The 27,833-nt window shown below is 51.9% G+C and overlaps 2 protein-coding genes and 1 long non-coding RNA gene across 15 annotated transcripts in view; 1 reads left to right on the top strand and 2 right to left on the bottom strand.

Annotated features, from left to right (window-relative positions):
• Positions 1–1,068: 1,068 nt before the first annotated feature.
• PHYKPL (5-phosphohydroxy-L-lysine phospho-lyase) lies at positions 1,069–27,007 on the top strand. 4 transcript variants are annotated; one of them, XM_028528982.2, is made up of 13 exons: positions 1,069–1,577; positions 2,429–2,547; positions 3,554–3,713; positions 6,817–6,891; positions 7,434–7,521; positions 7,598–7,714; positions 9,086–9,168; positions 9,435–9,660; positions 18,267–18,421; positions 18,830–18,919; positions 20,554–20,684; positions 21,622–21,702; positions 23,681–23,833. In XM_028528982.2, exons 1-13 carry the CDS (start codon positions 1,519–1,521, stop codon positions 23,752–23,754), a joined length of 1,458 nt encoding a protein of 485 aa, XP_028384783.2. In that variant the 5' UTR covers positions 1,069–1,518; the 3' UTR covers positions 23,755–23,833. The 4 variants fall into 4 exon arrangements, with proteins under 4 accessions (XP_028384783.2, XP_035869949.1, XP_035869947.1 ...); XM_036014056.1 differs by lacking the exon at positions 1,069–1,577 and adding an exon at positions 1,697–2,211; XM_036014054.1 differs by lacking the exon at positions 1,069–1,577 and having other exon boundaries at positions 2,229–2,547.
• LOC118497900 lies at positions 15,693–18,271 on the bottom strand. Its single transcript, XR_004900414.1, has 2 exons — positions 17,556–18,271; positions 15,693–17,479 (listed from the first exon to the last, which is right to left on the bottom strand). It is a non-coding gene; the product is annotated as an uncharacterized LOC118497900 (long non-coding RNA).
• The window catches only part of HNRNPAB (heterogeneous nuclear ribonucleoprotein A/B), a 28,424-nt gene continuing 19,238 nt past the window's right edge, over positions 18,648–27,833 (bottom strand). For 4 of the 10 annotated variants that reach the window (XM_036014057.1, XM_036014061.1, XM_036014060.1 and 1 more), the window contains exons 3-8: positions 26,957–27,125; positions 26,134–26,292; positions 25,822–25,956; positions 23,827–23,941; positions 23,030–23,170; positions 18,648–19,077 (exon numbers count right to left, since the gene is read on the bottom strand). In XM_036014057.1, the coding sequence (XP_035869950.1) occupies positions 18,905–19,077; positions 23,030–23,170; positions 23,827–23,941; positions 25,822–25,956; positions 26,134–26,292; positions 26,957–27,125 (892 nt within the window). In that variant the 3' untranslated portion in view covers positions 18,648–18,904. Of the gene's footprint in view, positions 19,078–22,217; positions 22,825–23,029; positions 23,171–23,826; positions 23,942–25,821; positions 25,957–26,133; positions 26,293–26,956; positions 27,126–27,833 lie in introns of those variants that run through there. The other 6 variants (XM_036014058.1, XM_036014062.1, XM_036014063.1 and 3 more) reach the window with 6 other exon arrangements.

Raw genomic sequence — 27,833 nt, 5'->3', positions numbered from 1 at the left:
ATACTCTTGGCCCAGGAAATGGTCCAGTTGGAGGCCTGGCTTGACCACCACCTGCACTGCTGCCTAGCCTTGGATGCCCCGAGTGGGTGAGGTGTGGGCTGGGACTGGCTGCAGCCTCCACCCTCAAGCCAGAAAATTCTGAGCCAACCTAACTGCTCCGAGCTGCCCTGGACCACAAGGCAGGCTTCTGTTTGGGCTCCAGACAGGGCCCCAAGGGTTGCCTGTGGCCTGTCCTCTTTTCTGAGGGTCAGTTCCCCTGCCCTGTATGTGGGCAGCATATTTGGTTAATGGGGAGAAATTTTTTTTCAAGAATCATACATAAAGTTCAATAGACCATTTTACAGTTAAAAGAAACTTTTAACTTTGCACAGTGGCGGTATCATAGCCAGTAAGGTTTATCTGAGGCACAATTACGGCTAACTGGGGGCGGGGGGGTGGTAATAAATACCATCCAGTTTAGTAGATGAGAAAAGTTCTGGAGGTGGATGGTAGTGATAGCTGCACAAAGTGAACACACCAAAAACGATAAAATTTTATGGTTTGTATATGTTACTACAATAGAAAGAAGAAACCCTGGCTGGTGTGGCTCAGTGGATTGAGCACTGCAGAGCAAGGAGTTACTGGTTCAATTCCCAGTCAGGACACATGCCTGGCTTGTGGGCCAGGTCCCCAGTAGGGGGTGTGCCTGAAAGGCAACCACATACTAATGTTTCCCTCTCTTTCTCCCTCCCCCTCTCTCTAAAAATAAATCTTTTTTAAAAAGAGGAAAAAGCAACTCCAAATGTTCTTTAATAAATGCCTTAATAAACATTTTACATTTTTATGGGGGAAGAGATAAAGAAATCAGCAATAAAGGAGCAAAGCAGGGAACTGTGACCCCTTGTTCTTGGGGTTCATTGCGGCAGAAGGTCCCAGGGCTCCACCCCTGCAGATGATCTGTCTGCTCTCCAGGCCCCTGGGCTGGGAGTCGGCCGACCAGAGCTGGAGTGCGGCCTGTGCTGCCCACTCGCTGTGTGTCTGAGGGCTTTCCTATACGCCGCAGGAGCGCCCCCAGCTCTCCTCCTGCCTGAACACTCTAGGACCAACTCCCTTAGCGCGGATACGAATCCCGTTCACCGCGCGTGAGGTCCCAGGAACCGTTCACGGCGCTGGGAAGGCGACTCAGACTGAGCCCGGGGTCCCAGGCGAGGCCTGCCGACCTCAGAGCCCGCTCGGTGGCAGGAGCCGCGGCGGCCTCACCCGGGGACCCTACCAGGGGAAGGAAACCGCCCGGGCCCGAAGGGCGAGCCCGAGGTACGCCGCGGGCCGAGGGCTGGGGCAGCACTCAGCGATGACAGCACAAACCCCGCTCCCGCGCGGCGCTTTCCACGGAACGACGTGGCTGTAGGAAGCCCACGGGACTCGCTCGCCGAGTGAATTAACTCCCGAAACTGGCCGCGGGCGGGGCGGGGCGGCGGCGGGGCGGGGCCGGGCCCCCGCGCCCTTGGCCTTCGTCTCCGCAGACTGCCGCCGAGCGTCATGGCCTCGGATCCGCGCGGGAAGGCGGCGACGCTGGCTCAGCGGCGGCGACTGCTCAGGTATCAAGACCGCGGCGCGAACGGCGCGCACGCACGACGCACGCACGTCCTGCGCGGAGTCCGTGGCCCGCGGCCTGGAACCCCCAGCCCGGGCGACCCCGCCCCGTCCTAGCTTTCCCGGCCGCCTAGGCTCGGCCCCGCGCCGTGGGTTGGGGCATCCGCTTCCCCCACCCGCGCCGTCTGCGGCCGTCCCCTCGGCCCGCCCTGCGGCTCCGGAGCCAAGCCCTTCCGCAACCGCCGCCGACCGCTCCGCGGCCTTTACCCGCGAGAAGGCCCTTGCCTGGCACCAGGGAGGACCTGGCCTGGCCTGGCCTGGTTTGGGAGGGACTCCTTCAGGGACCGAAGTTGAGACGCAGGGTGGGGGTGGGGAGCCGTTTCACTGGCAGCCTTGGAGAACCTCCGCCCTGGACCTGCGCCAGGGGCCCTTGGCGGGGCGCGAGGCAGCCTCTGGCTGGAGCTTGGAGTTGCAACTGGCTGCACAGCCGCGTAACTCGGCTGGCAAGAACCCCTGAGGGCTCGCGCCGGCCACCTGCTGGGGTGCCCCCTCACTCCCACGCCTGCAAAGAAATACTGCCTAAGAGAGGCGCCCCGAAGGTCTCGGCGGCCACCTTTCCCGGGGATTCAAGGGACTGATGTGGGTATCGGAACCACGTAGCATCCCAACTGCTTACCCCCTCCTTTTCCTCCTTCCCAGCCTCACCTGGGGAGTGGGGGACTGGAGGCAGGAGGCAGCACGGTGGCCTGCCAGCTTTTGTCCTTTCCAGAAACTGAAAGGGGGGAGTTGTGATGGGAGGGCTTCTCCCTTCAGGTCTTCAGGCTTGGCTGTCCACTGTTTTGGCCTGTCCCCACAGCTCTTCCTGCAGACTCTTTTTTCCTGAGGATCCTATTAAGATTGTCCGGGGCCAAGGGCAGTACATGTATGATGAACAGGGGGAGGAATACATCGATTGCATCAACAATGTGGCTCACGGTCAGTACCATCCCGCAGGGTGGTGGGGCAGGAGAGGAGGCAGGGGCTGTGAACCTAGTCCAAGGGGGATCCTGAGGTGCAGAGAGGCTGGGGCACTTGGGGAGAGCTGAGCAGAGGAGGCCCGGTCTTTCTGGTGTAGCTGTAGACGTTTCCGTGCAGGAGCGGTGCTAAACTGGGCAGCAGTCAGAGACCCAAGTCCAGGAGTCCAGTTCCACTTGGGACTGACCTCAGGCTCAGAGAGCAGCAGTCAGCCCAGCTGTGACTAGCAATGGGCTCCCCTGGCCAAGTGCTGGGGGTCACGGCAGGGCTCAGCCCCAGGAACCATCTCAGGTCCTGAGCAAAGAAACTGAGGTAGGAATTCAGTTATCGGGAGTTGATAGGGGGAAAGCAGGTCTGCCTCTCAGCAGGTACCTGGGAGGTTAATAAAGTGGAGGCTAAAAGCAGGGGCTGTAGTCCCAGCGTGCCTGGGTTCATACCCCTGTCCTTCACTTACTAACTTTGTAATCTTAGGCAAGTGACTTAATCCTCTCTGTTCCTCAGTTTGCTCATCTGCAAAATAGGCATGATAATACCAGATACCCACCTCAGTGTTTTGGAGGATTGCATTAACTCAACGTAATTTGCTTTGAGTGCCTGGTGAGCTCCCAGCTCGAGCTCGCTGTTAGCATCATCTTTGGCCTTTGGCACTCATTACTTCCAGCCCCCACTGACTGGTGAGGTCAAGCCCGCCACCAGGCACCCCCACCCATACCAAAGACATGGGTCTCTAAGTAGGTTTCTGCCAGAGAACTTTTCCTCTGCCAGAACCTCAGGGACTCCTTTCTAGGTCTCCCTTTTCCAGAACGGACATCTGTCTCCCACCTCTGTCTTCAGACTCCCCTCTTTCCTATCCACCTCTCCTTGCATAACTGTGTCTCCCCAGCTGGGCATTCAGGTTGGGGTTGGGGAGGCCTGGTAGGATCGGTTGAGCAGAGTCAGCTGTGTGATGAAGGTGGCCTTCTTCCAGTTGGACACTGCCACCCTCTCGTGGTCCAAGCAGCACATGAACAGAACCAGGTGCTCAACACCAACAGCCGATACCTGCATGACAACATCGTGGATTTCGCACAAAGGCTGTCTGAGACCCTGCCAGAGACTCTCTGTGTGTTCTATTTCCTGAATTCTGGGTAAGTGCCCTGTGGCCAGCCCCCAAGCAAGACGAGCATAGTGGAGCCCACCGAATGTGAACTGGAGAAGAGGCAGCCCTCGCTGGGCAGGTGCCTGGGCTTCCCAGCTGTACACCCTGTGCTTCCTCTGGCGACCCAGTTGCCTGGTCTCTTAGTAAGAGGTGCCATTGCCTCCCTTCCAGGATCATTGGCAGGGCTCACGAAGGTAATACCTTCCTGTATTTCTGCCTTGGGAATACACAGACACAGTGCTGGGGCTGCAACCAAATCCCTGCTTACTCAGTGAGAAACAAAACCTCAAGTGATTCTTCAAAAAAATGAAACATTATGTGGGGGGTGTAGGGGTCATTGCCTGGAGGAAAAGTGCAGGATCCCCTGAGGCACAGAAGCAGACCTGGCCTGCCCTGGAGGGTCGGGAAAGGAGTGACGTGAGACTGAGAGCTGCCCGGGAGACGAGTGTGCTTGTCGAGGTTCCCAGCACACGGGGCAGCCTGTGCAGAGGCCCTGCAGCCCAGCCCGCCTGAGGAACTGAAAGGCAGCCAGTGAGGGAGGGACACAGGGCCCCTCAGCCAGGGCCTCAGCAGCCAAGTAAAGAGTCTTGTTTGTATCCTAAGAGCATTGGAAGTTGTCGGAGGGTCTTGATCCGACAAGTGATGTCATCAGGGCTAGGGGAGAGCGAGAGTGGTCACCATGGGGCGCCATTTCAGCAGCCAGGTGGCAGGTGATGGCGGCTCCCACTGAGGAGTGGCAGTGGGGACAGCAGTGGCAGATGATGACGTGTACATGGAAGCAGGCCAGCATCCTGGGAGAGGACATTTCAACACGTCTTCGGTTGAGGCATCTAGGTCCTAGTAACTTTATTATCATCGTTGTGGCTTGTGTAGTGCATTTGTCATTCTCTCCTGCGTGGTAATTTCTAGGAGACAGAATTTACATCTTCATTTTACGGATAAGGAAACAGCCATTCAAAAAAAGGAACCTGCTCGCCCAGGGCCATCCACACGGGGGTTGGGAGCCAGAATGGGAACCTCTCCAGGAGGAGCAGGGAGCTGGTCCAGGAGTGGGAGCGTCCTTGGCAGTGGAGGAAGGGACATTTGCTGGGTTACTCCATCAGATTTACTCTGTGGATTCCAGTGACTTCCGTGTGGCCAGGCCCAGTGGGCTCTTTGCTGCCCTTGTCCTGCTGTCTCTCAGCAGTGCTGGCAGTCACCGCTCTCTCAAGAAGTGCTCTGGTCTTGCTTCCAGGACACTGCTCACTCCCAGCTTCCTCGAGGTTCTGGCCAGCCCTCCTGTCTCCTTTGCCGATTCCTGTTCCATAGGGCAGGTCCTCTCTGGGCCCTCTCCCTTCAAGATCTCATCTGTTCCCACGGGACTACATGTCACCGCGTGCTGGTGACTCCCCAGTTTGTGTCCCAGCCACGTGGTTCTAACCCCCCACTTGACCTCTTTTTTTTTTGTTTTAAGAATTTATTAAGAGAGAGGGGAAAGGAGAGAGGGAGAGAAACACTGATCAGCTGCCTCTCACACACCCTCAGCCAGGGACCTGGCCCACAGCCCAGGCATGTGCCCTGACTGGGAATCGAAGTGGCCACTTTTCAGTTTGCGGTGCGATGCCCAACCCACTGAGCCACGCTGGTCAGGGCGCATTTGACTTCTTAAACATCTCCAACTCCACATGTCGGAAAGACAGTGAGGAGGTGATCATCTTCTGCCGATGCCTGGTGTGGGCCCGTGGCCCCGGCTCTCCCTTGCTTTCCCAGGCGCCCACCCCAGACCTTCCCAAGAGGACATCACCCTCACTGCCACCCCACACCTGGTCTCGCCTCAGCAATGGCAGTACCATCCGCCCCTCTGTTGCAGGCAGAAACCTGCCTCCCAGTCCTGCGTCGGGCCTGCCTCACCGGTCTCCAGGACGTCTCCGTCCGCCTCTGTCCATCTCCGTGGCTACCACACGCTCTTGCTGCATGTCCTTGGTCTCCTTACCTCCACTTTTTTTTCATTGCATTAGTGGGTTCTTTTTTATTTTATGACTACTGTGGATGGAGGAGGGGCAGCATGCTAGAGCTGACAAGCCCAGAGAGTTCACTTCCACTTTAATTCCCTTCTACTCCATTAGTCACAGCCACAGGCATCCTCCTCACGTGGAAGCTGGGCTGTGTCTCTTCTGTGACTCAAACGCTTTGGTAGCTCTGCCTGTCCCTAGAAAGAAGATCCAGGCTCCGTCCAAGGCCCCATGAAGATGGCCCCGTGTGTCTTCCCACGGCTGCCCCACCTCGGGCCTCCCTGTCCTCTCCGTTCCTGAGCACACCAAGCTCTTTTCTTTCACCAGGCCTTTGAACGTGCCACTCGCCATGCCAGAAACTTCCCCCTGGGGAGGCAGTGCAGGTGCTGCCCCCTCACAGAGTCCTGCCCTGACCCCCGTTAGCCAGCTCAGGCTGCCCCGGGGAGGCTTCGGCAGCAGCCATTTCTCTTCTCTCGGTCCTGGGGGCCGGGGCTGAAAGCAGGGTGTCTGCAGGTTCGGGTTCTTCACGGGTGCCCTTGGTTTGCAGATAGTCACCTCGCTGCCTTCCCACGGTCTGTCCTCTGTGCCCCCAGCCCCTGGTATCTCTGTGTCCAGACTTCTCCTTCTTACGAGCACATCACTGAGGTTGGACGAGGGCCACCCTGACGGCCCCATGTTAACTTCATCTCCTCTTTCAGGCCCTGTCTGCACATACAGACACATTCCGAATGCTGGGAGTTAGAACTTCAACCAGGGAACTTTGCGGGACACAATTTAGCCTGGAACGCCCCCTCGTCTAAAGCAGGGCCCCTCCGGTGCTCATAGGGCACTCACCAACACGATCATTCTTTCTGTCCTTGGGTTTTGTTTGTTTGGCTTTCAGGACACATTCTGTTTTACTGTTTTGCCCCCCGCCCTGCTCCTAGCGCAAGTCAGGTATTTGGTGAATTTTTACTTAATGACTAATGGATGGGGTCCCAAGAGTTTTCTGTCTGCTGGTAGGGCTCCCCCTTCCCTCTGGGCTTCTCTGGAGGAAGCAGGGCCCCAGGAGGGACCGCCCTCGGACAGCTAGCAGCACAGTGCCCTCCTTTTCCACCACAGGTCGGAGGCCAACGACCTGGCCCTGAGGCTGGCCCGCCAGTACACGGGACACTGGGACGTGGTGGTGTTGGAGCAGTAAGTGCCTTTCCCAAAGCCTGGGCCTGCCGCCTGGTGGGGGTCAATGAGGCTCCGGCTTCCAGTGCCCTAGGCAGGAAGGACAAGGCTGTGTCTACAGAGACACCCCCACACACACACCAGGGGGGCCTTTTCCCCATCTCTCTTCTAGGAGGGCAGCTTCTGGGGAGCTGAGAAAGCTCTGGTGGCAGGGGGGCGGGGTTGGTCCCATATTTGAGGCATTGAAGCTGGTCCGACAGTGGCTTCCACGTATCAATCGCCTGCCACACAAGGCCCAGGATCAGAGCCTTAGCACGTGGACGGCTCATTACAACCCCGAAGGGAAGCCCCACTTTACAGAGGAGAGGACTGGCCCCAGGGACCCCAGCTGGTTATCCCCGTTACACAGCAAGTAAGCAGCCTCGCAGGAGGCCTTACAAACTCCTGTGCTCGTCCTCGGCCCGGAGACTCAGGGCTGCATCAGAAAGGTGTGTCTCCTGGGGAGGCCAGGCCAGAGACTCAGGCCGCCTGGACTTGAGCCTGCCCTCCCCTCTCCTCCCCAGCGCTTACCACGGCCACCTGAGCTCCCTGATTGACATCAGTCCGTACAAGTTCCGGGACCTGGATGGCCAGAAGGAGTGGGTCCACGTGGTACGCATGGCCCAGGGGGGTGACAGGTCGGTGCCTGCGCCCAGCGCGGGTGACACAGCGCTGTCACTTCCCACAGGCACCTCTCCCAGACACCTACCGGGGCCTCTACCGGGAGGACCATCCCAATCCAGCTGAGGCCTATGCTGGAGAGGTGAAGCGTGTGGTCAGCAGTGCACAGGCACAGGGCAGGCAGGTAACCGCATCTGCGCCGGTCCTGTCCTGCCGAGGGCAAACGCCACTCCCCCTGTTGCCAGCTGGTGCTAGGTACAGGAGCCCTGAGAGACTCAGAACCGGGGGTGTGTCTGGGCGTTACCAGAGCCCCGGGGCCCAGGCTGCACCCGTGTGGGTGTGGAGGGTCCTTGGAGGTGCTGCCTGACTTCAGTGATGGAAGGTGAGTAGGAGTTAGCCAGTCAAGGTGGGCTCAGGGATAGAAGAGCAGAGGCACTCTAGAAAGCCTACGTCGTCGAGGTGAGGAACCATGAGAGTGTGGGGCCCGGCTGAGCGGACAAGAGGCAAGCCTGGTCAGGCTGGCAACCCAGTGCTGGAAGCCCACAGGTGTGGGCTGAGGTACCGGAGGCGATGGCAGACCTTTGAGGGATTTTAAGAGGGAGGGTAATAAGACCAGGGTGCACTTGAGTGGGGCCAGCCCAAGGGTGCGTAAGCAATGAGGGGGCCCAGTCCAGGCCAGTGTAGTGGAGACGGAGGGGGTCAAGACAGGACAGATGAATTCTGGAAGAGCAGCGGCCTCGGTGACAGGAGGGGGAGGAGGCCTCGCTGAAGCAGTGACAGCACACATGACAGAGACCCGCAGGCTACCAGGCCAGAACGGGTGGCAGAGCCAGACTTGGGGGGCCTGGCCCATGTGTTCCGATGCTCTGCACCCACATATGTAAAGCCAGGAAAGCGGCTGCTCTGGCGGCAGCCAAGTGGGGGACTGGTTTGCCATCCCATCCGCCTTTTCCCTCATCTGGCAGTTGCCTCTGAAGCAATTCCACGGCAGAACACAGTTTGGGAGTCAGTGCTGGGAGCAGCAGGGGTCACAGAGGGTTTTAAACACAAGCTTAGTGCTGGGGTTGAGGCACCTCCCAGTGGCCAGTGGACAGCTGAGAGAGGCATCCAGTCGGAAGGCCCCTGCTGGGGGGCAGGGCAGCACCTGGCAGACCTGTGGGAGACAGGCATCCCAGTGGTGGGAGGGAGTGGGTGCAGGGGTGGCACAGAAGGACTCGGGCTGTGCTGACTGGTGGGTGCAGGAGGGGCTGGGTCGGGGATGGGGGCCGCAGTTCTGTTCGAGGTCAGAGGCCTGGGCGCAGGGTAGGGATGAGTATATTTTGTCTGGAGCCTGCCAAGTACAGGAGTCTGAGGCTTCCAGGTTGTCAGAGTTGGATTGAGCCCTGAAAGAAAACTGAGTCATGCTCAGAGGTGTTGTGGTGAGTGAACTGAGGAGACAGCAATGACAGTAACGCATTCTGTTTGGAGCCGGCCCTGAGGCAGCATGAGCAGAACTGTCTCCGCCGGCCCCTCAGCACCTGCACGTCGGTGTTCCCACATCCCCTGTCGTCCACAGATCGCTGCCTTCTTCGCTGAGTCCCTGCCCAGTGTCGGGGGGCAGATCATTCCCCCTGCTGGCTACTTCCCGGAAGTGGCAAAGTGAGTAGGTGGGAGGGGTGGCCCCAGGAGGCCAGGCCTGTAATGGGGTTTCCCAACCTTTGTTCCACATTCCAACCTCAGCCTCACCTGTTCACCAGAATTTTCTGGGCCCCTGAAAAAATAGCGGCCCTAGAAGGCCAGCCATCTGCCTAAAGCCTCGACCTTACAGTGGGCAGAGCCAGAATTCAGTCCCAAGACCTCCCTGCTCCTGCTCCGACACCTCTGGCCACAGCCCCGGCCCGTCAGCCCTCTGTCCTCTGCCACAGGCACATCCACAAGGCCGGAGGGGTCTTTGTTGCAGACGAGATTCAAGTGGGCTTTGGCCGAGTAGGCAAGCACTTCTGGGCCTTCCAGCTGCAGGGGGAAGACTTCATCCCCGACATTGTCACCATGGGCAAATCCATTGGCAATGGCCACCCTGTAGCCTGTGTGGCCACGACCCAGGCTGTGGCGAGGGCGTTTGAAGCCACCGGTGTTGAGTACTTCAATACGGTGAGTGGAGGCTCCAGGGCCAGGGAGGACTGAGGGTCTGGAAGGGCCCCGGCAGCCCACTTGTCCTTAATGAGCAAAGACTGGGGAGCTGGTGCTGTTCCGCCACAAGGATGCCCGGGGTGCTGTCGGGCAGGTGGGAGCCCAGGGAGCGTTACAGCAAGTCAGAGGAAAAAACGCAACCCCGCCCCCTTTAAAACTCGCATCAACCTAAAAGCCGTGGCAAAATATGCCTATGATTTCATTCCAGCACAGGCTGCCTACTGTGTGCAAGACCTTGCTCTAAGAGCTGAGCAAGGTACATGAGGAGTGCCCATCCAGGTGGTGTACCTTGGGGTCAGAGTCCACCTTGCCCTTGGAGCTGGAGGAGGGCGTGGCTCCCTGACCTTGTGTTGCAGGGTGGAAAGCTATCCCTCAGTGAAGTGCATCCTGGGGCGCCCAGAGCACAGTTGTGTGGTGGGTGAGGGGGCGTGGTGGCCACCAGGTGGCCTCAAGGTAAAGAGCCAAGGCACCTGAACTAATCTTCAGGACACTGAGGAGCCAGGGAAGCGCTTCATAGGGGAGAGACTCGACCTGAAATGCACTTTAGGGGCGTCACTCATTTCCACCAGGGTCCACATCAGCCTCACGGTTGCCTTCAATGGGCCAAATGTAATTTTAGGACTGTGTAAATGTAACTACTCTTTAGTTACGCGAGAGCTCAGCACTGCGGCCAGATAGAAACAAGGTGCTGGGCCAGATAAAACAAGGCAGGCCACGGGCATTGGGTTCACCACCTGTGCTTTAGAAGGATCTCTGTGATCCATGTGGAGAAAGACGGGTGGTTGGTGACTGGTCCAGGCAGGAGAGGAGGAGCCCAGATCGGGGCACAGGCCACAGGGGAAAACAGGGAGGGGCCGAGAGTTGAGGGAACTCACTGTGACCTCCCAAATAAGAGGTAGTTTGAATCGAGGCCTGCCACCTGTCCGGATTTGGCAGAGGTCTTTGAGGGTGAAGGCTGGTGCTCTCGACAAGCTGTCACTCTGTGCCCCGCTGACCTGTAGACAGACTCTGCCCTGGACAAGTTCACTGCTCAGGGTGGGGGTTGGGGAAGGGGGGACAGGCTCCTAGACCCCCTGATCACTTGGAAGTAGTGTGTTCACAGTGCACCGGGGACACAGGGTGGGGGGCAGAGAAGAAGAGCAGGAGACACTTCTTGCAGACGTGGGAGGGTGAGGAGGAAGCAGTGTGTGCTGTGCTGTGTGGTGTGGGGCTGTGTTGTGCTGGGCGAGAGCGCCTGCTGGAGCCCAAGGCTGGGTTTGTCAGTCTCACTGAAGCCCACACAGATTATGTCATCAGGCCCCGCTTCCTGCAAGTCTCATCACTTGCTCCAGCACAGCCCTTTCAGTTAATCAGCCTGATCCCTGATACAAGCCATCGTCCCAAACAAAAGTGAGGACCTCGACCAGAACCCACATCTGTCTGTCCCTGTGACTGCTCCCCATCCCTGCCCCTCGGGCAGCTGTCACTCCGAGTCCTGAGCTCAGCAGTCACTCTCATTTTCTGGCTTTGTGAGGAGTGTGTCCCGCTGTGTCTGTGGTCTCTGGGGATTTGTTTTTTACCTGACAGGACATTCCCAAGAGTTACACTGCTTGTCACTGAAGTTCATTTGCTGTAACTGCATTATATCAATGTCCTGTTGTGTGAACTGCCTCGGTTTATTGTGCTTCAAGGTCATTCCCTCGGTGGTGGTTGTTAGGAACGGTGCTGCTGTGAACCGTTTTTTTTCCTAAGTCTCGTCGTACAGGGCAAACGTGCAAGTTTTCCCAGGACAGCCCAAGAGCGGAGGTGCTGGGTCATTGTCCACCTCCACTTGTTGAGGGAGCGACATGTGTTTACAAAGTAGGCCACGAGGTAACGCTCCGCCCGCATGTGTGAGAGATTCCATAGCGCCTCTTCAGTTGTACCGGGCATGTGAGACATGAAGGTGCATCCCCTCAAATCAGGGAATGTTCTTGATTCACCACTCCTCGACCTCAAGTTATGTGAAGCATCCTTCTTACATTTATTGGTCATGCGTTCCCTCTTCTCTGAAATGCCTGCTTTTTCTTTTGCCCGTTTTCACTGAGTTACTAGTGCTTTCCTTTTGTGGGGTGTGTCTGTGTATGCCTGTATGCATGACTTTGAGGTTTTATTCCTATATGTTCATTCAGAATCAAATCTTTATTTTTAAATTTAGGTATAACTGGCATAACATTATGTTAGTTTCAGGTATACAACATAATGATTCAATATTTGTGTCTTTTATAAAACAATCATCACAATTACTTAACATCCATTGCTGTAGTTACAAATTTCTTTTCTTGTGATGAGGACTTCTAAGATCTGCTCTCTTAGAGACTTTGAAAATACAATATAGAGACCCTGGTCAGCTAGCTAAGTTGGTTAGAGTGTCATCCTGATATGCCAAGGTTGTGATTTCAATCCCTGGTCAGGGCACATCAAGAATCAACCAATGAGTGCCTAAGTAAATAAAACAACATATAGATGTTTCTGTCTCTCTCTTCCCCCTTTTTCTCTCTCTCTAATCAATAAATAAAAGTCATCAAGTAAAAAATGAAATACAATACAGTATTATTAACGATCACCATGCTGTATGTTATATACCGAGGACATATTTTATAACAAAGTTTGTACCTTTTGACCATCTTCATCCATTTGCCCACCCCCACCTCTGGCAACCACCAATCTGTGCTCTAAGAGTGTGATTTTTTTGTTTTGGTGGGGGTTTTTAGATTGCACATATGAGATTATAAGGTGTTTTCTCTTTCCCTTAGTTCACTTAGCATAGTGCCCTCAAGGTATGAAAGTATGTTGTTGCAAATGGAATGATTTCCTTCTTTTTACAGCTATTTATATATATTTATGTAAATATATACCACCTCTTTATCCATTCACCCACCAATGGACACTTAGGTTGCCTCCAGGTCTTGGCTATTGTAAGTAATGCTGCAGTGAATGTGGGTTGCAAGCATCTCTTTGAGATACTGGCGTCATTCCCTTCATATAAATACCCAAAAGTAGAATTGCTGGGTCGTATCACAGCTCTATTTTTTAATTTTTTGAGGAACCTCCACACTGCTTTCCATAGTGGAAAATTTACATTCCCACCAACTGTGCACAGAGGTTCCTTCTCTCCCCTCACCAGTGCTCCTCATTTCGTCTTCTGATGGTGGCCATTCTGATGGTGTGCAGTGGTCTCTCACTGCAGTTTCAATTCACATTTCCCTCATGATTAGTGATACTGAGCACCTTTTTTGTGTAACTGTTGGCTGTATGTCTTCTGCAAAACTTGTCTATTCAGATCCTCTGCCAATCTTTTGAACCATATTGTTTAGGAGTTTTTACTATGGAGTTATGTGAATTCTTTATATATTTGGGACATTATCTCCTTACCAAATAATGATTTGCAAGTATTTTCTCCCACTTGGTTGATTGACTTTTTATTATTGGTTTCCTTTACTGTGCAGAAGCTTTTTAGTTGGATGTAGTCCCACTAGTTTATTTCTGTCTTTGTTGTCTTTGCTTTTGATATCAAATCTAAAAATCCCAGACACGTCAAGGAGCTTGCCAGCTATGTCTTCTTGTAGGAGTTTTACAGTTTCAGATTTCACATGCAAGCGTTCCAGGTGATTTTCTGTGGTGGTCCTATTTCACTCCTGTTTCATGCTTGCATGTGGCTGTCCGGTTTTCCAGGAATTGAATCTTTTTTCAGATGGAGTAATCATTTTCCATTCCTAATCATGACTTTATTCTTCAATTTTATTTTATCTACTATTATAAAGCGACTCCAGCTTTCTTTTGGCTCATCGGTGTTTTTCTACCCTTCTGCTTTCAACTGAGGCTGTGCTCATGGGAGGTATGCTTCTTTTACCCCGCATATACCTAAAACGTGGCTTTTTGTCCAAATCTGTTAATACGATTTTAAAATGACTTTAGATTATTTAAATTTAACACAACTATTGATATATTTAAGCCTGTTGCTAACATATTAATTTATAACAAGTTTAATATATTTTTCTCTCATCTTTTCTGCTTAAACTATCTGTATTAAAAATATTTCATCCCAAATTATTTTCAGTGCCTTTATGTTGCAAACCTTCTGAGGTCTTGTACGCCTAAGAATATTTTTATCAGACCCTCCTATTTAAATGTTTTTGCTAAATATAAAATCTAGGTCCTAGCTATTTTCCTTCACTGCTTTAAAACTCTATTTCCATCTGGCGTGCAGTGCTGCTGTTGGAAAAGCTGAAGTCACCAATTCTTTCTTCATTGATATAATCCACATACTGTAAGACGTGCATGTGCATCTAGGTTAACACCTTTGAAATGCCAGAATACTTTGGACCACCCTCAAAATAGAATATACCATATTTTTCAGACTGTAAGATGCACATTTCTTTTCTCCCCCTGCCCCAATTTGGGAGGAATAATGGTGTTAATGCTGTTGAGTTCTGTTTACATTTACATTAGTGAAATATTATGTTATCATTTTACATTTCTTGCTTCAAAATTTTTTTCCCTATTTTCCTCCAACCTAGGTGCGTGTCATGGTCCGAAAAATAGTGATCTATCCTATAACCCAGTCCCCACCTCTTTCTTCCACCTTCATGTCATCTTCCTTATGTTCCTCCTTTAATTTCAAATGCATGAAAGAAACTGCAGTACTTACCTGGCAGGGGAGAGAGCATGTTGCAAAGGCAGTTTTCCCCGGGCGAGGCCCATCTGTTGGGCTCTGGACAACTGGTCCCTGCAATTTCCCAGATGTGGGGAACACAATGCATTTGTGTAGTGGGGGACAATTGCTCTCTCCAGGAAAAAAACTGCAAAACTCATTCTCTGGAGTATTGGAGATCTTGCTTCCTATCAATTGTTGTCAGTTTTGGCTCAGATAAAAGTCTTATAAAAATTCTCTACCAGTTTGGACATTTCCTTATGTCGACATTGCGTGTTTTTTGTTGAAAACTGGACATTTAAAATATAATGTGGCAACCTTGGAAATCATTTCCCCTCTTCATGGTTTGTATTTCAGTTTTTGCTGAAAACTGGACATTTTAAACAATGTGGAAATTCTGGAAATCATTTTCCCTCCTCCTAATTTGTTGCTTTTTGTTCTTTGTCTAGTGACTTTAAATAAATTGTCAATTCTGTGTTCTTTGTCATGCACAGGCACTGGAGTCTCTGCGTGGTTAGCTTAGTGATCATCTCATGGTTGGGCAGACATCTCCTTAAATACCTGGGCCCAAGAGGTCTCTCAGCCTTGGACAAGCGTTGGTGTATGGAGGCATGTGTGGTAGGGTATGCTTTGACACTCAGCCAAGCACCTTGCAACGGCCTTAGTGTTTACTTCCTCCTCCTTTAGAGCCTCAAGGTAGCCAGTGGTGAGAGTTTAGAAGTTTTTTAGGTCTTTCCTGAACATGAACTTAGCTTTGAGCATAACCCCTACAACACATCCACAGCCTTTTAGATTCCCAAGACTATGTCAAAGCATTTGTTCATTTTCTTTCTGTTGTCCCTCCAGGGTGATACTGGTGGAAAGACCTCTTTATTGTGCTAGTTGAGCATCTTGGCCAGGTCATGATTCTAAACCAAAGATGCCCTACCTTCTAACAAGCTCATGGTTAGCAATACACAATACGCATCCTCGATGCACCCTGTGTCCACTCCACAGTTTGTTTTGGACTTGCCATAAACCTGCCTCACGTAGAATCACCTAGATAGCTCTTTGTGATCTCAAGTACCGGGCTCTGCAAATCTTCAGGATGGTCTACACACTGCCAGTACACACCCACTAGCATGGCCACAGTTACAGACTGACAATTCCAGACATTTTTTAAGGATGTGGAACTACTGGAACTTCATAAGACTAATGGTGAGAAAGTAATGGCACCACTACTTTGGAAAAGTTTCAGTTTTTATAAATATATGTTTATCATATAATCCAGAACTTTCAATCCTAGGTATTTAACCAAGAGAAATGAGAACATACATTTAGAGACTTGTTATAAATTAGTTTTATTCTTAATAGCCAAAAGTCAAAATAACCCAAGGGTTCATCAACAGGAGACTGGACAAGTTGTGGTTTGTCCATACAGTGGAATATTATGCAACCATCAAATGAGCAAACTACTGACATATATACAATGTGGATAAATTTCATATACACGCTGAGCAGAAGTGAGGCACAGAGTAGCACATATTCTGTGATTCCATTCATATGACATTCTGGAAAAGGCAAAACTGTAGTCAGAAAGCAGGTCAGTGGCTGCCTGGGCCAGCAGTGAAGGAGAGCACAAGGAACTCTGGGGAGTGATGGAAATGTCTGTGTCCTTGTTGTGTTGGAGGTTCTACAGTTTTGCACACTTGTCGAATCATTCTGAACTACAGTCATGTACCATGTAATGTTTTGGTCAATAGACCACATTGTTGACATAAGAACCTGTAGAGAATTTTGAATTTTTATAAAAAATTATTTGAGCCAAAATTATGTATGTCTAACCACTATGCTGTACACCTGAAACTAATATACTTAATGTCAACTATAACTGATAAATGAAAATTTAAAATAACAAAGGAAAAAATTATGTGAGCCAAACAGAATACACCCCGGAAGCAAGATCTCAACAGAGAAAAGTGGTTCTAAGAATAGCATTTTGCATCTTTTATGAATTTGGAATTGAGGGAACTAAGGAAGATTTCATGAAGGTGGGAGAAAGCAGGGTGGGGACTGGATTACAGGATAGTTAACAAGGTTATATGCTTTCTTGAGTGGTTTATTTCAAAAGCAAGTTAACCTAGTTACACAGAAACAATGGATAGGGCTGGCTTAAAGCAAAGGTAAACCTTTTACTAAAGTTACAGGCCTAAAATAAAAAACTTTCTAGGCCTGGGGCATGACCTGCCCAGTTAGGAATTTATGATCAGATCACTGAGGTGACTTTTCCATAGGACCCGGTTTTATGTCTGTGGCATATAGGGTGGTGGTCCCACAAGATTATGGAGCTGCAAAATGCCTACTGTCCAGTGATGTCATAGTAGTGCTAACAAACCTATTACACAAATTCTTAAAGCTGTATTACTACTGCCTACCATAGTCAGTATAGTAATGCCAGCTTTGTAGCCTAGGAGCTATAGGGGAACAGAATTTATCATCCCAAAATACATTTCTTTGGCATAAGGATTATTTTAGGTTGGCTAATTTTAAGAGATTTGGGGGAAAGCTCTGAAAACCAGGTAGAAGTGACCATTTGTAACTACATTTATAAGGGAAATCTCCATTTGTAAGGGTGTCTTCCCTCTCTGTACCAACAGGGGGATGACCTTACCTCTCTAGAAACTCTTTATCAATGCAGAAAGAAGTAACTTAAGTCTAAGTAACAGCCTTACCCACTTTTACTGTGCTTTTCCTGGTCACCTCCCTTAACTGGCTCCCCACCCTCACCCCCACCGCATCTTTTTTGTCTTCAACTAGAGATGGTATTTAAGGTGGTGGCCTCGGCCATTTTGGTGACTTATTCCATTTTCCTTGGTCTCTCCTTTGTGTACAGGAGGTATACATGTTATTCAATGGTGGTTTGTTATCCTGTTAATGTCTTTCATCATGGGGATGTTTCAACTAATTCTTTCCCTACAGAGCTACAGGCTATATACCATGTAAGTGCACTCTATGACACTCATGTAATGACAAAATCACCACATGTATCCATGTCCTTAAGTGATGGATGACTGTATGCACTCTGAATATATGCAGTTTACTTTATGTAAACTATACCTCAATATGGTCCTTTTTTTTTTAAGTTTAAGAAAAAAATGGTGTAACACAAAACAAAAAGGAAAAAAAAAGTTTGCAGGAAAAACACTTGTTTTTGCTCTCTCCAGTCCCCACTCAGACCACCTGCAGGGCCAGGTGGAGGAAGTGAACCCAAGTACCCAGGGTACCTGAAGGGAACAGCCAATACCAGGGTAGCCAGATGGGCCAGATGTTAATTCAAAAATTATTTTTGTGTTGTTTTAATTTTAAGTATTCATACCCAATTCAAAACTTTTAATAATGCCACACAAAGTGAAACAAAATACATCTTCAGGCCACCATGGCTCACACTCGGTCAGCTGTAGTCTGTGCCCTAAAATCTATTCTGGGTTCGTCCAGCAGACCCATGAGCTCAGACCACACAGATGCTTCCTGGGGTGACTCTGGCATGGGGCTCAGTCGTCCTTGGAAGTGACGGACACTGATCTGACATGGGGCTGGGCCCAGCCCGTGAGATAGGACCCTAGTGCCTCTGGACCAAAACCAGCTCTGGGCATGCCTACATCGTGTTTCCTCTGGCTCTGCAGCTTCTCAGGGCTCCTACTGCACCTACTGCACCCTGGGAGCACTTGCCCTGAGGGAGTCACATTAGCACCTGGAAAGGTGAGACAGCCCACAGGACCCCCAGAAGAACCCCATTTACTGTTCAAGCCTGTGCTGTCACTTGCCCTGGAGTGTGTGGGCAGTTCCAGTGCCCTCATCCTCCCTGGGCATGGCTCACTCTGCTGGATGTCTGATACGCCCTTTGCCCCTGGCTCAGTTTGGGGGCAACCCAGTATCCTGTGCAGTGGGGCTGGCCGTCCTGAATGTCTTGGAGAAGGAGCAGCTGCAGGCTCATGCTGCCCATGTGGGCAGCTTCCTGATGGAGCTTCTCAGGCAGCAAAAAGCCAAGCATCCCATCATCGGGGACATCAGGTGAGGCTTGGGGCAGCAGTCACTACCCACTAACCTAGCATCTGCCAGAGGCCTGGAGTCACTCCTCCTCTCACCTCCTGACCACCTGGGACAGTGGGAGCTTTACTCTCCACTCCACAGTGGAAGACTTAAGGGCCCAAGATAGCACTTTCGGGAGGGGGAAAAAGTAGCTCTGGCCCCCAGCCTTTCCTCTGTCCATAGCAAGGGCCCTTCCCCGTTGCAGTTATTTCCTGGAATTGTCACACACGCACACCACCACGTTTCCTGTGGCCCTGTCTCCCCAGGAGGCAGAGGTACAAGCCCCGGTGAACTTTCTGATGGGGCTTGGCTGAGACCCAGGCAGAGGGCAAGGGCAAGGCCCATGGTCCCCTCAGGCCTGGCCTCCTGAGATGTCGCCTTCTGCTCCAGGGGCGTCGGGCTCTTCATTGGTGTGGATTTGATCAAAGATGAGGCCACAAGGACACCAGCCACCAAAGAGGCTGACTACTTGGTGTCCAGGTACTTTTTCTTCAAACCAGTTGCCTTTGCAGTGTGTAGGGCCCTGACCGACAAAGGAGCCTGCCTCTTGCCTCTCCTTCCATCCACTGTGTTCCAGGGCACTCTGGACCTCTGAAGGGGGAAGGGGAGGCCAATCCGTGCATCCCCTTGACTGAGGTCTGCAGACAGAGAAAGCGGCCCAGTCAGCTCTGTGCCCCATGCCTGGCAGCAAATGTTTCAGATGGGAATGGGCCGCTGCCAGTCTGAGCACCACCTCTGCCAAGAAGCCAGAGCTGCCCGGGCTCAGACCCTGGCTGCCCGAGGGAAGCAGCTTCTCCAGGGCTGTGCCAGGGACCAGGGAGACAGGGCTCCTGCTCTTCGTCTGGCTGGGCTATCTGGATGGAGCAGCACCTCCAGACTCAGAAGCCACCCCACCCAACCCAGTTCACATTTCTTTCCCTTGGACCCAAGCAGGACCCCAGCCTCAGGACCCTTCCCCCTTGTTTTGCCCCTGTATCTCCATTTCTCACTACTCCCGCCTCAGAAAACCCTTGGGAAATGTGTACCATTGTTTGGTATTCACATAAACAGTACAATTTGTGCAAAATCTTCCCTTCCACGCAGCTTTTGGACTCACCCCCTCCTAAGCAACCATCCAGTCTCTGTCTCCTCACTGATGGGGTCAGGCGTACCTGCCCATTCACCCCATCCCCCTGCCCCTAGACGCAGGAATCCAGCATGGCTGGTAGGAAGGGGGGAGTTAGATCCAAGGCCCAGCCTGACTTCGCACAGCCACCCTGGTGGTTTCTCCAGTTCGGTGAGGAAACAGGCCAGTGACGGGTGTCTCAGTCGCACACACCTTGCCAGCGGGGTGGGGGGGGGGGGACACGGACGGACGCAGAGCTCAATTCCAAGTCCTGACCTTGTTCTTCCTAGCACAGCCACAGTGCCAGGGAGAACAGGATGGGAGAAAGCAAAACGACAGACTGAGGGACACCATGGTTCAAAATAACAAATTTAAAGAGTCAGGGGTCAAGTGTAAATACATTCACATCAGACCTCTTCTCTCAGTGGCCAAAATTCCTTCCTAGGTTATAAGTATTAAATGTGGAATATTAAAAATGATTCTTAGGTACCAGTGATAACATTAGGGTAAAGTTGCCCTAAAAAGAACTGGAAATCAGAACCAACAGTGCTATTTGGGATTTCAAGATTGCCTGTGTGTAGAGCAGGGGCCTCTGAGGCCAGGTGGGGGTGCATGGGGTTCATTAGACTGCTCTGTAATGGTGGACATTCCCGTCCACCTAAAGTTAAGTCACACACATCAAAAAAATTACATATAAAATGGAACCACACTGTAGCCCCGGAACTAGCCTTAGCTTAGATGAGATGGACTCCAGGAATAGATGAGAGGAGGCCCCTGCTCTTGGGAGCAGCGGGTCAGGTGGAAGGCACCCCAGGCAGGCCTTTGAGACCAGGCCACAAAGGATGGGCATGAGTTTTGCAGGGGGTGGTCAGTGCCCTGTCCAAGGGGAGAACTGACATGTGGAGGGTTCCAAGGGCAATGTCACTGGAGTTTTGGCCAGGAGGCCAAAGCCAGGCTGAGGAAGGCCTCAGAGGCCATGTGAAGGGCCCTGCTGTGTCCTGTCCTATAGGCTGAAGGAGAATCACATTCTGCTGAGCACTGACGGCCCCGGGAGGAACGTCCTGAAGTTTAAGCCCCCGATGTGCTTCAGCCTGGACAATGTACAACGTGTGGTGGCAAAGCTGGATGCCATCCTAACAGGTGAGCTTGAAGCCCAAGGGACAGCAGACCACATCCCTAGAGCTGGAGCCAGTAACCAGAACTTTCCAGCATGACCAGGGAGGGGCTCCATGGCTTGGGCCAGGTATCCTCTGGACAGTGCAGGGAACAAGGCGCTAAAGTGAAGAGGAGTGCTATTGGTCCAGGCCTCCCCTAGTCCTGGGCAGGTGGGAGCTAGGCTACCACCCATCCAGCCGAGCAGGGTCCACTGTGGGATGCAAGACAAAGGAAACCAAGGCTTGGGCTTATGAGCCCAGCCATCAGAACTATAGCTCATTCAAGTGGCCTGAAAGCCACTATGAAATGTAAATGGCAGAAACTTTGTTTTACTTGAACTAGTAAGGGTCACCAACAGCTAGTGTGGCTGGAATCTGCACACAGGTTGAACACAAAATGAAATTCCTCCCCATATTCCCAGTCACCTGGGAACATCAAGGTCAGTGCAGTCTCCCTGAATCCCCTCGCAAGATCTCTACAAATCAGACATGCCTGTGCACTAAGACTGGGTTTGCACGCAGCGTTCTGTGGGGTGGCCCACAATAGGCAAAGTCCCTTCTCCTGTGTAGGCTGTTTCACTGCAGTCCCCAGGGCGTAGGAGCTAAGGGCCATCCCTACTGCAGACAACTGCAGGTGGTACAAGACCTGGGTGAGACACAGAACTGGGTTAGGTGTCCTATACAGAGGAGCCTCCAGTTGAGTCTGGATGTCTCGAGGAATATGAGGATTGGGGTTTTCCTCTGGGGAAACGGGTGCTGACCAGGGAAGCTGGTGGCACACACACAGATAAAGGGCAGGGATCAAGGGCCTATCTGGTAAGCCAATCTCCCAACTGCCATCCAAGAAGCTTCAGACACTGAAGGCAGCAGGGGCCTTCAGCAGAAAAGTTAACCATTTTGGGCACCTTGGGGGTGTTTTTCAGACATGGAAGAAAAGTTGAGAAGTTGTGAGACACTGAGGTCCCAGCCCTGTGGCAGTCCTACCAAGCCATGTCCTTCCCTAGGTAAGTGGGCCATAGCTGGGCTCCTAATGCACTCCTTAGAAGCCAAGCTTCAGCTTTCTTTCTGGGAGTGAGGGGAGACCAAACTCCCTTTACAGGGCTCTGTCCACCCAGAACCCCCACCACCTCTCGCCACCAGACTTGAGGTCTGCCAACCTGGAGGTGGTACCACTGAATGTAGGTTCACTGTCCTGCTTGAAGACAGAACATCATTTCCATTGCTAAGATAGGTCTTCCCAATCACTTGCACGAATCACTTGCCCTAGGGGTAGTAACATCCCTGCTGCACAATCCTCACCTCCACGAAAGTTGCCTTAAACCTCCAAGACATTTCCTAACTTTAAAAGGGCCCAAGTCCGACGCAAGGCCCAGTCTTTACAGGAAACTGAGTGAGGATGTGGAGAGGTGGTGGCTATGCCTGACAGCATGCTGCTGGTCATGAAAGATAATGGAGCTCAGAAAGCTCGGGAGCACGTGGCCCTGTCCTCTCACCACATATCCCACACTCACCCAGGCTTGGGGGTTTTTACATTTTTATTTCAAAAGCTTGGATAGCTTCAATATCCAGGTCGTGGCAAAATCAGGACACGTGTAAAATACCTTACAATACATTAGATTCCCAAAAGGTACCAAAAAGTACAGTAAAATTAACACTTCCAATACAGGAAATGTATGACACAAATAATATAAAATTAAAAGGTGAAAAAAGGTGACACTGGTTTCCTAAGATAGACCTCTTTACAACCAGGGTCTACAGGTCCAGGCTGCAGAGCAGCAGCAGGAAACAGACCCTCCCACCTGGTTTGGGGTAAGCCGGTCATACAATCAGCCCACAATGCCGCTCTGGTCTCTGAGACATCACACGCTGCCTAAAACAACTAGAGCTCTGGAAATAGTCAACAGGAAAGTGATTTCCAGGGGGGAAATTTTAAATAAGATGCACATGGAACAAGCCATAGAAAGTATGCCAAGTTAAATTTGGTACATAATTGTTTGTGTTCACTCAATACCCAAACAAAGCATGTGCGGTCAGTCGGGCACTCCTGCCGAAGCCTCAGTATGGCTTGTAGTTATTCTGATGGCCACCGCGTCGCTGGCTCTTCCCGTAATTCGTACTACCCTGGCCTAGGGACAAGAATAACAATGATAGCAGCTAGATTTATTGAACGTTTACCCCTGTGCCAGGCGCTTGGCTCAAATCCTCACCAGGGCCAACACCCCTGGGGCAGGCCACAAAGCCCAGCCCATCTGACTCCAAAAGCCCCTGCTGCCACTGGCCCCTGCACTGTCTGTCCTGCCTCCCAGGTGGGCTTCCCTCTCTCCTACTTACTGTAGTCGTAGCCGGGGCCGTAGCCGTAATAGCCATAGGGCGAGTAGTCGTAGCCGCCATAGCCGGGCCCGTAGCCCTGCTGGTAGCCGTAGCCCTGGTTCCAGTAGTTGCCGTAGCCCTGATTCCAACTCTGACTCTGACCTGTGGGGGGAGCAGGGCACAGGGGCCCATGGACCATTTAGCACATGCAGGAGCTAGGATGGAGGAAATCCTGCCCTGTGGGTAGCAGGGTTACTATGGCAGCTCAAAGGTAGAAGCCAAGGGGCTGCTGTCCTGGTATACAGGGCCCTGCACTCGAGACCCAAGCTGTAGAGAGCTGAAGGCCAGGACAGAACTGAACACTAACTTCACTCAGGGCCAGAGAGGCAGGATCTCACTCTCACTCAAATCACCTTCTGATCACCCCCACCCTCCCTGGCAGCTTGGCGTTGAAAGTTCAGACTTTGGAGCCAGAGGGGCCTGGATGGGAAAGGAGATGAAGCGCCTGGCACAGCCCTGCCCTACCTTATATGCCCACCCACCCATGGGTGGACCATGACTCAGGACAGCCACAGAGCCCATCAGGCCCTTCACTCCTGGGTGAAGCAAATGATCCCAATGCCCTGAGGCACCAGGTCGCATGGAAAATACGGGCTCTTCTCCTCCAACCAGCAGCAGCACAACCTGGATACCCAGGAGAGCCATTCCTGTTCCTGCCCACCCTGCCACACCAGCGGCCAGAGTGAGCCCCCAAGACAGGCACGGAAGCTCCATGCAGGCAGAGAACCCAGACCCATGTGCATCCAGGTTTCACTTACCTCCACTTCCACCACCACCACCACCACTTCGGCTCGCTCGGCTGCGGTTTCCACCACGGCCGGAGCCTTGCTGCTGTTGATAGAGCTTTCTGGGCAGAGCCACCTTGATTTCACACTAAAAGTCAAGAAGATAGGCAGTCAGGCCACTGGGACATGTTCAGGAGAGGGACTGTGCACAAAGACCTCCATTTACAAACGCTCGGATGGCAGATATGATCCATCTTTTCAACAACGAAACACATTAGGATAGGAAACCACATTTGGGCTATAATCTCCTGAGAACCGTAACTAAACCCTAGACGGACCAAGATCCATACTAGGGCCTTTTCACTCAAACCTTTCCCCAGAGACTGTACTGGGGGTGATGGACAGAAACCTAGGTCTGCAGGGGACAGCCCTGGGGTAGCTCCACATCTAACAATTGGGAGGAGAGGGACGGCTGGGCCAAAGCCAGCCCTGTGTAGTAAAACACCAAATGTCAGGTCTGGTACCACCTTGGTCCTACTAAGCAAGGGGATCAGAGGCTTCCCAGATGAGGGGCCTCAGAGGATAAGAATAAGAAGACTTTCTAATTTTATTTTACTTTCTTACAGGAAAAAATGAAGCATCCCACTCAAATGTACAGTGGTGCCCATGATCTCCAATGTACAGAAGAAAGCCACTGAGGCTCAGGGTGGGGCTTGCCTGAGGCCACACTGCTACCTCCACCCCTCCCCTCAACCCCTGGTCTGCTGTTGGGATGGGCCAAAAGCTTATGTCCCCTTGGGGTCCAGAGTCGGTTTCTTCTTTGCTCAAACACCTGCCCACCATAGATGGAGGCAGGGTCAGGGACCTTCCGGTGCTCCCAATGAAATCAGAAGTGTGTTTTTTAAACCAAGTACCCCGGTACATACTCCACTCCCAACTAAGACCAGTATAAAAACCTTTTACATAAGACGTCCCCATGCGAGCACACTCCTATAAAGAACTGGCAAATTACCTCCACCAGTGATGCAACTTGATGTGTTCTACCCTACTGGACCAATGTACAAATACACTATTTTAAGACCCACTGCCAGCAGTTTGCCTAGTGCTGCCCTACACGCTCCTCCTGCCCATCTCTCATTGTGGCACAGAGAAAAAGGTCTCTTGTGTCACCACCCACTGGGCTAACAACTGATGGGCAACATCTTTATCCAACTGCCCCTAGGATCCAATCTCATTTTAACAGCCCACTCCAATCTTCCTAAATTCCCAACCAGGACACTGAAGTTTCCAGGAGCCCCACCCTATCTGTCCACAGTAAGCCACAGCCCTACCTCCCAAAAACCACCTAGAGAATACCTGAAGCAACACCCCACCCTCCAGACCAAAGTTCAGGGGTAACAGTTGCACTTCTCACTTCTGCTTATTTGAGGGCAAAACTGGCCCTGGACATCAGTGGGTCAGGACCCTGGGAGCTCTTTGGGAAGGATCTTGCTGGGATGGGCTGACTAAACCAGCGTACAAAGGGAATGGAGATGAACAAAGACTTGGTTGTGTGACAGCAACAAGAAAAGAGAAAAGCTCTGCTACAGCTTCTATAGCAGGAAAGAGCTCACCACCAAGGGGAAAAATCAGTGAATGGCAGAAATTCTAGTCTTCTGAGAACTGCAGACCTTAGACTCTAGAGCCAGAAATATCTTGCTTTATATCAAGAATCAGCTTTATAGATCTCTAGCTTTATATCAAGAATCAAAGAGATTTCTCGGCACCCTTGCTCCATCACAAAGAAGCCACCTTTCCTAGCCTGCCTTCCTCACATCCTCTGTTTTTACTGCCAGTCCTGCCAGACTAGGAGCTCCTTGAAGGACAGGACCATCTGTCCCACAATCAGGGCAGCAGATGCTGCAGAGAAACAATGAGGTCTCACTACCCTGAAGAGCTCTTGGAGGCAGCGCAACCCCTAAGCCACACCTGCAAGGCCCAGCCCTCCCTCAGCAAGAGGGTGGACACACAGAACTGGGGACACCTTACCTTACTTGCACCAATGGTGTGGAACTTTTTCTCAAGAGCCTTCCTCACAGGTTCCTCCTCTTCTTTAAAAGTGATGAAAACAAAGCCCCGTCTTTTGTGTGACTTTGGATCCATTGGAAGATCAATGGCCTCGATCTGCAAACACAGGCAAAGCTCAGGACCAGTATCTCCCCAACCCCAGGGCCCACAGGGTAAAGTTCCCTAACGGCCAGAGAATGATAAAGAAGGCTTGCTGAGGAGTGCTCCAATCAGCCAAGGCTGTCAAGGACCAGGAAGACCGCTGCCTCAGGGCAGGTGGCAGGCCACACTCACCTCCCCAAACTCGCCGAAGTACTCTCTGATTTCCTCTTCTGTGGCTTCTGGATTCAGACCCCCCACAAAAATTTTCTTTACAGGTTCCTTCTTCATGGCCATGGCCTTTTTGGGGTCAATGACACGACCATCCAGCCTGTGCTCCTTCTGATCTAGGACCTGGTTCCAAAGGAAGGAAACTGGATTCTAACTCAGCACCATGACCCTATTAAAGGTCCTTCTCTTGGAGCTACAAAACCCCCAAACAGGTACACAAAATGTTTCATCCCCTCCAAACCCTACCACCAACCTGACTTTCCAACCCAGCCTGCAAACATTAACATGTAAATCAGTCCTCACCACCCGCCACACTTCTCCAATGTTATACACCCCTCCTCTTCCTACCTAGGAAGGCCTAGCTTCAGAAGTACAGTGGAGGAGACTAAGCATAGGGGCTAGAACCCTTACTCCACCACCTCACTAGCTGTGTGAGTTCTTCTACTTAAACTTCGGAACCTTAAGTTTGTTTTCTGAAAAATGGAGATAAAATAATGCCTGTCTCATGGCAACTTTGGACTTTTCTCCAGTCCTCACAATAAAGTGTTTGCAGTGTCCAGAACAGGCACAAGAAAGGCAAAAAAATGTCCACTCTCATCTCCCTGGACCACTCCAGCACATACTCACTAACCCACTTAATCTGTATTTTTAATTTTTCAAAAACACAAAGCTGCTTTTCTCTTCTTTTTCCAAAACGCTCAACCACGTGCAGAACACACGAACTAATCACGCTCTAAGAATGGTGTCCTCCTTAGAATACACTGCTGCTATGAGGTACCCAGCTTACCTTCTCCACACTGGCTGCATCTTTGAAGAGAATAAACCCAAACCCTCTTGACCGGCCAGTGTTGGGATCCATTTTTATTGTACAGTCAACGACCTCTCCAAATTTGGAAAAATAATCCTTCAGGTCGTTTTTGCTGGTATCCCAGCTCAGGCCACCAACGAACATTTTTCTGAAATAGTAGGGTGAGACACATGGCAACAAGTCTTATAAGAAAGCTGTGATATTAGGAGGACAGGCCCTGGCAAAGATTTCGATGAAGAGCTTATAATAAATAAAGCCGCCATCCGGAACAAAGGTCTACCCCTTGAATCTTAAGGGCTCTACTTTTGGAAGGTGTTAAATGTCCACTACCCTCCCAATGTCAACCTTGATCCTAACAAAGCTTTAGGAGACAGCACCCCCAGACCGGGCAAGGGAAAGGAAGGACACCCTGGCCAGGGGTACAGGCTCTGAGCGATCACAACTGAAGCAATTTGTGTTAACAACCACGTATCAAAAGACCATCGTCCCTGCCAGCCTTCGCCACCTCCGAAAACTCGCTCTCAAGAACTCGCGGCTTCCGGGTGCAGGGACCGTAACTCCGCCCTCGGCAGGAGGCGGAGGAGGAGGAGGACGCGGCACGGGCGCGCGCCAACTCCGCCCACGCAGGCCCCGCGCGGCCCAGACCCGCTCCGCCGCGGGTCCCAGCGCACGCCCCTTCCGGACGCCGGCCCGTCCCCGGCCCCGCGCGAGAGGCCCCGAGGCGGCGCCAAAGTCGACCCAACAAACTCCTGCAAACTCCAGCGCGAGCGGCGACGCAACAGACAGGTGCGGAGGACCGGTCCTCTGGCCCGAGCAGGCCCCGGCCGCCCGCCCCTCCCCCCGCCGCGTGGCGCCA

The sequence above is a fragment of the Phyllostomus discolor genome, chromosome 13 (assembly GCF_004126475.2).
Source record: "Phyllostomus discolor isolate MPI-MPIP mPhyDis1 chromosome 13, mPhyDis1.pri.v3, whole genome shotgun sequence".
Classification (NCBI taxonomy): domain Eukaryota; kingdom Metazoa; phylum Chordata; class Mammalia; order Chiroptera; family Phyllostomidae; genus Phyllostomus; species Phyllostomus discolor.
This window is presented reverse-complemented; position numbering and strand designations above follow the sequence as displayed.

Coding starts and splice junctions, on each gene's coding strand:
- PHYKPL (XM_036014054.1), top strand. CDS start 2,364: ATGGGAGGGCTTCTCCCTTCAGGTCTTCAGGCTTGGCTGTCCACTGTT. Junction 7,522..7,597: donor AGAAGGAGTGGGTCCACGTG/GTACGCATGGCC, acceptor CACTTCCCACAG/GCACCTCTCCCAGACACCTA. Junction 21,703..23,680: donor CAAGCCATGTCCTTCCCTAG/GTAAGTGGGCCA, acceptor TCCTCCAACCAG/CAGCAGCACAACCTGGATAC.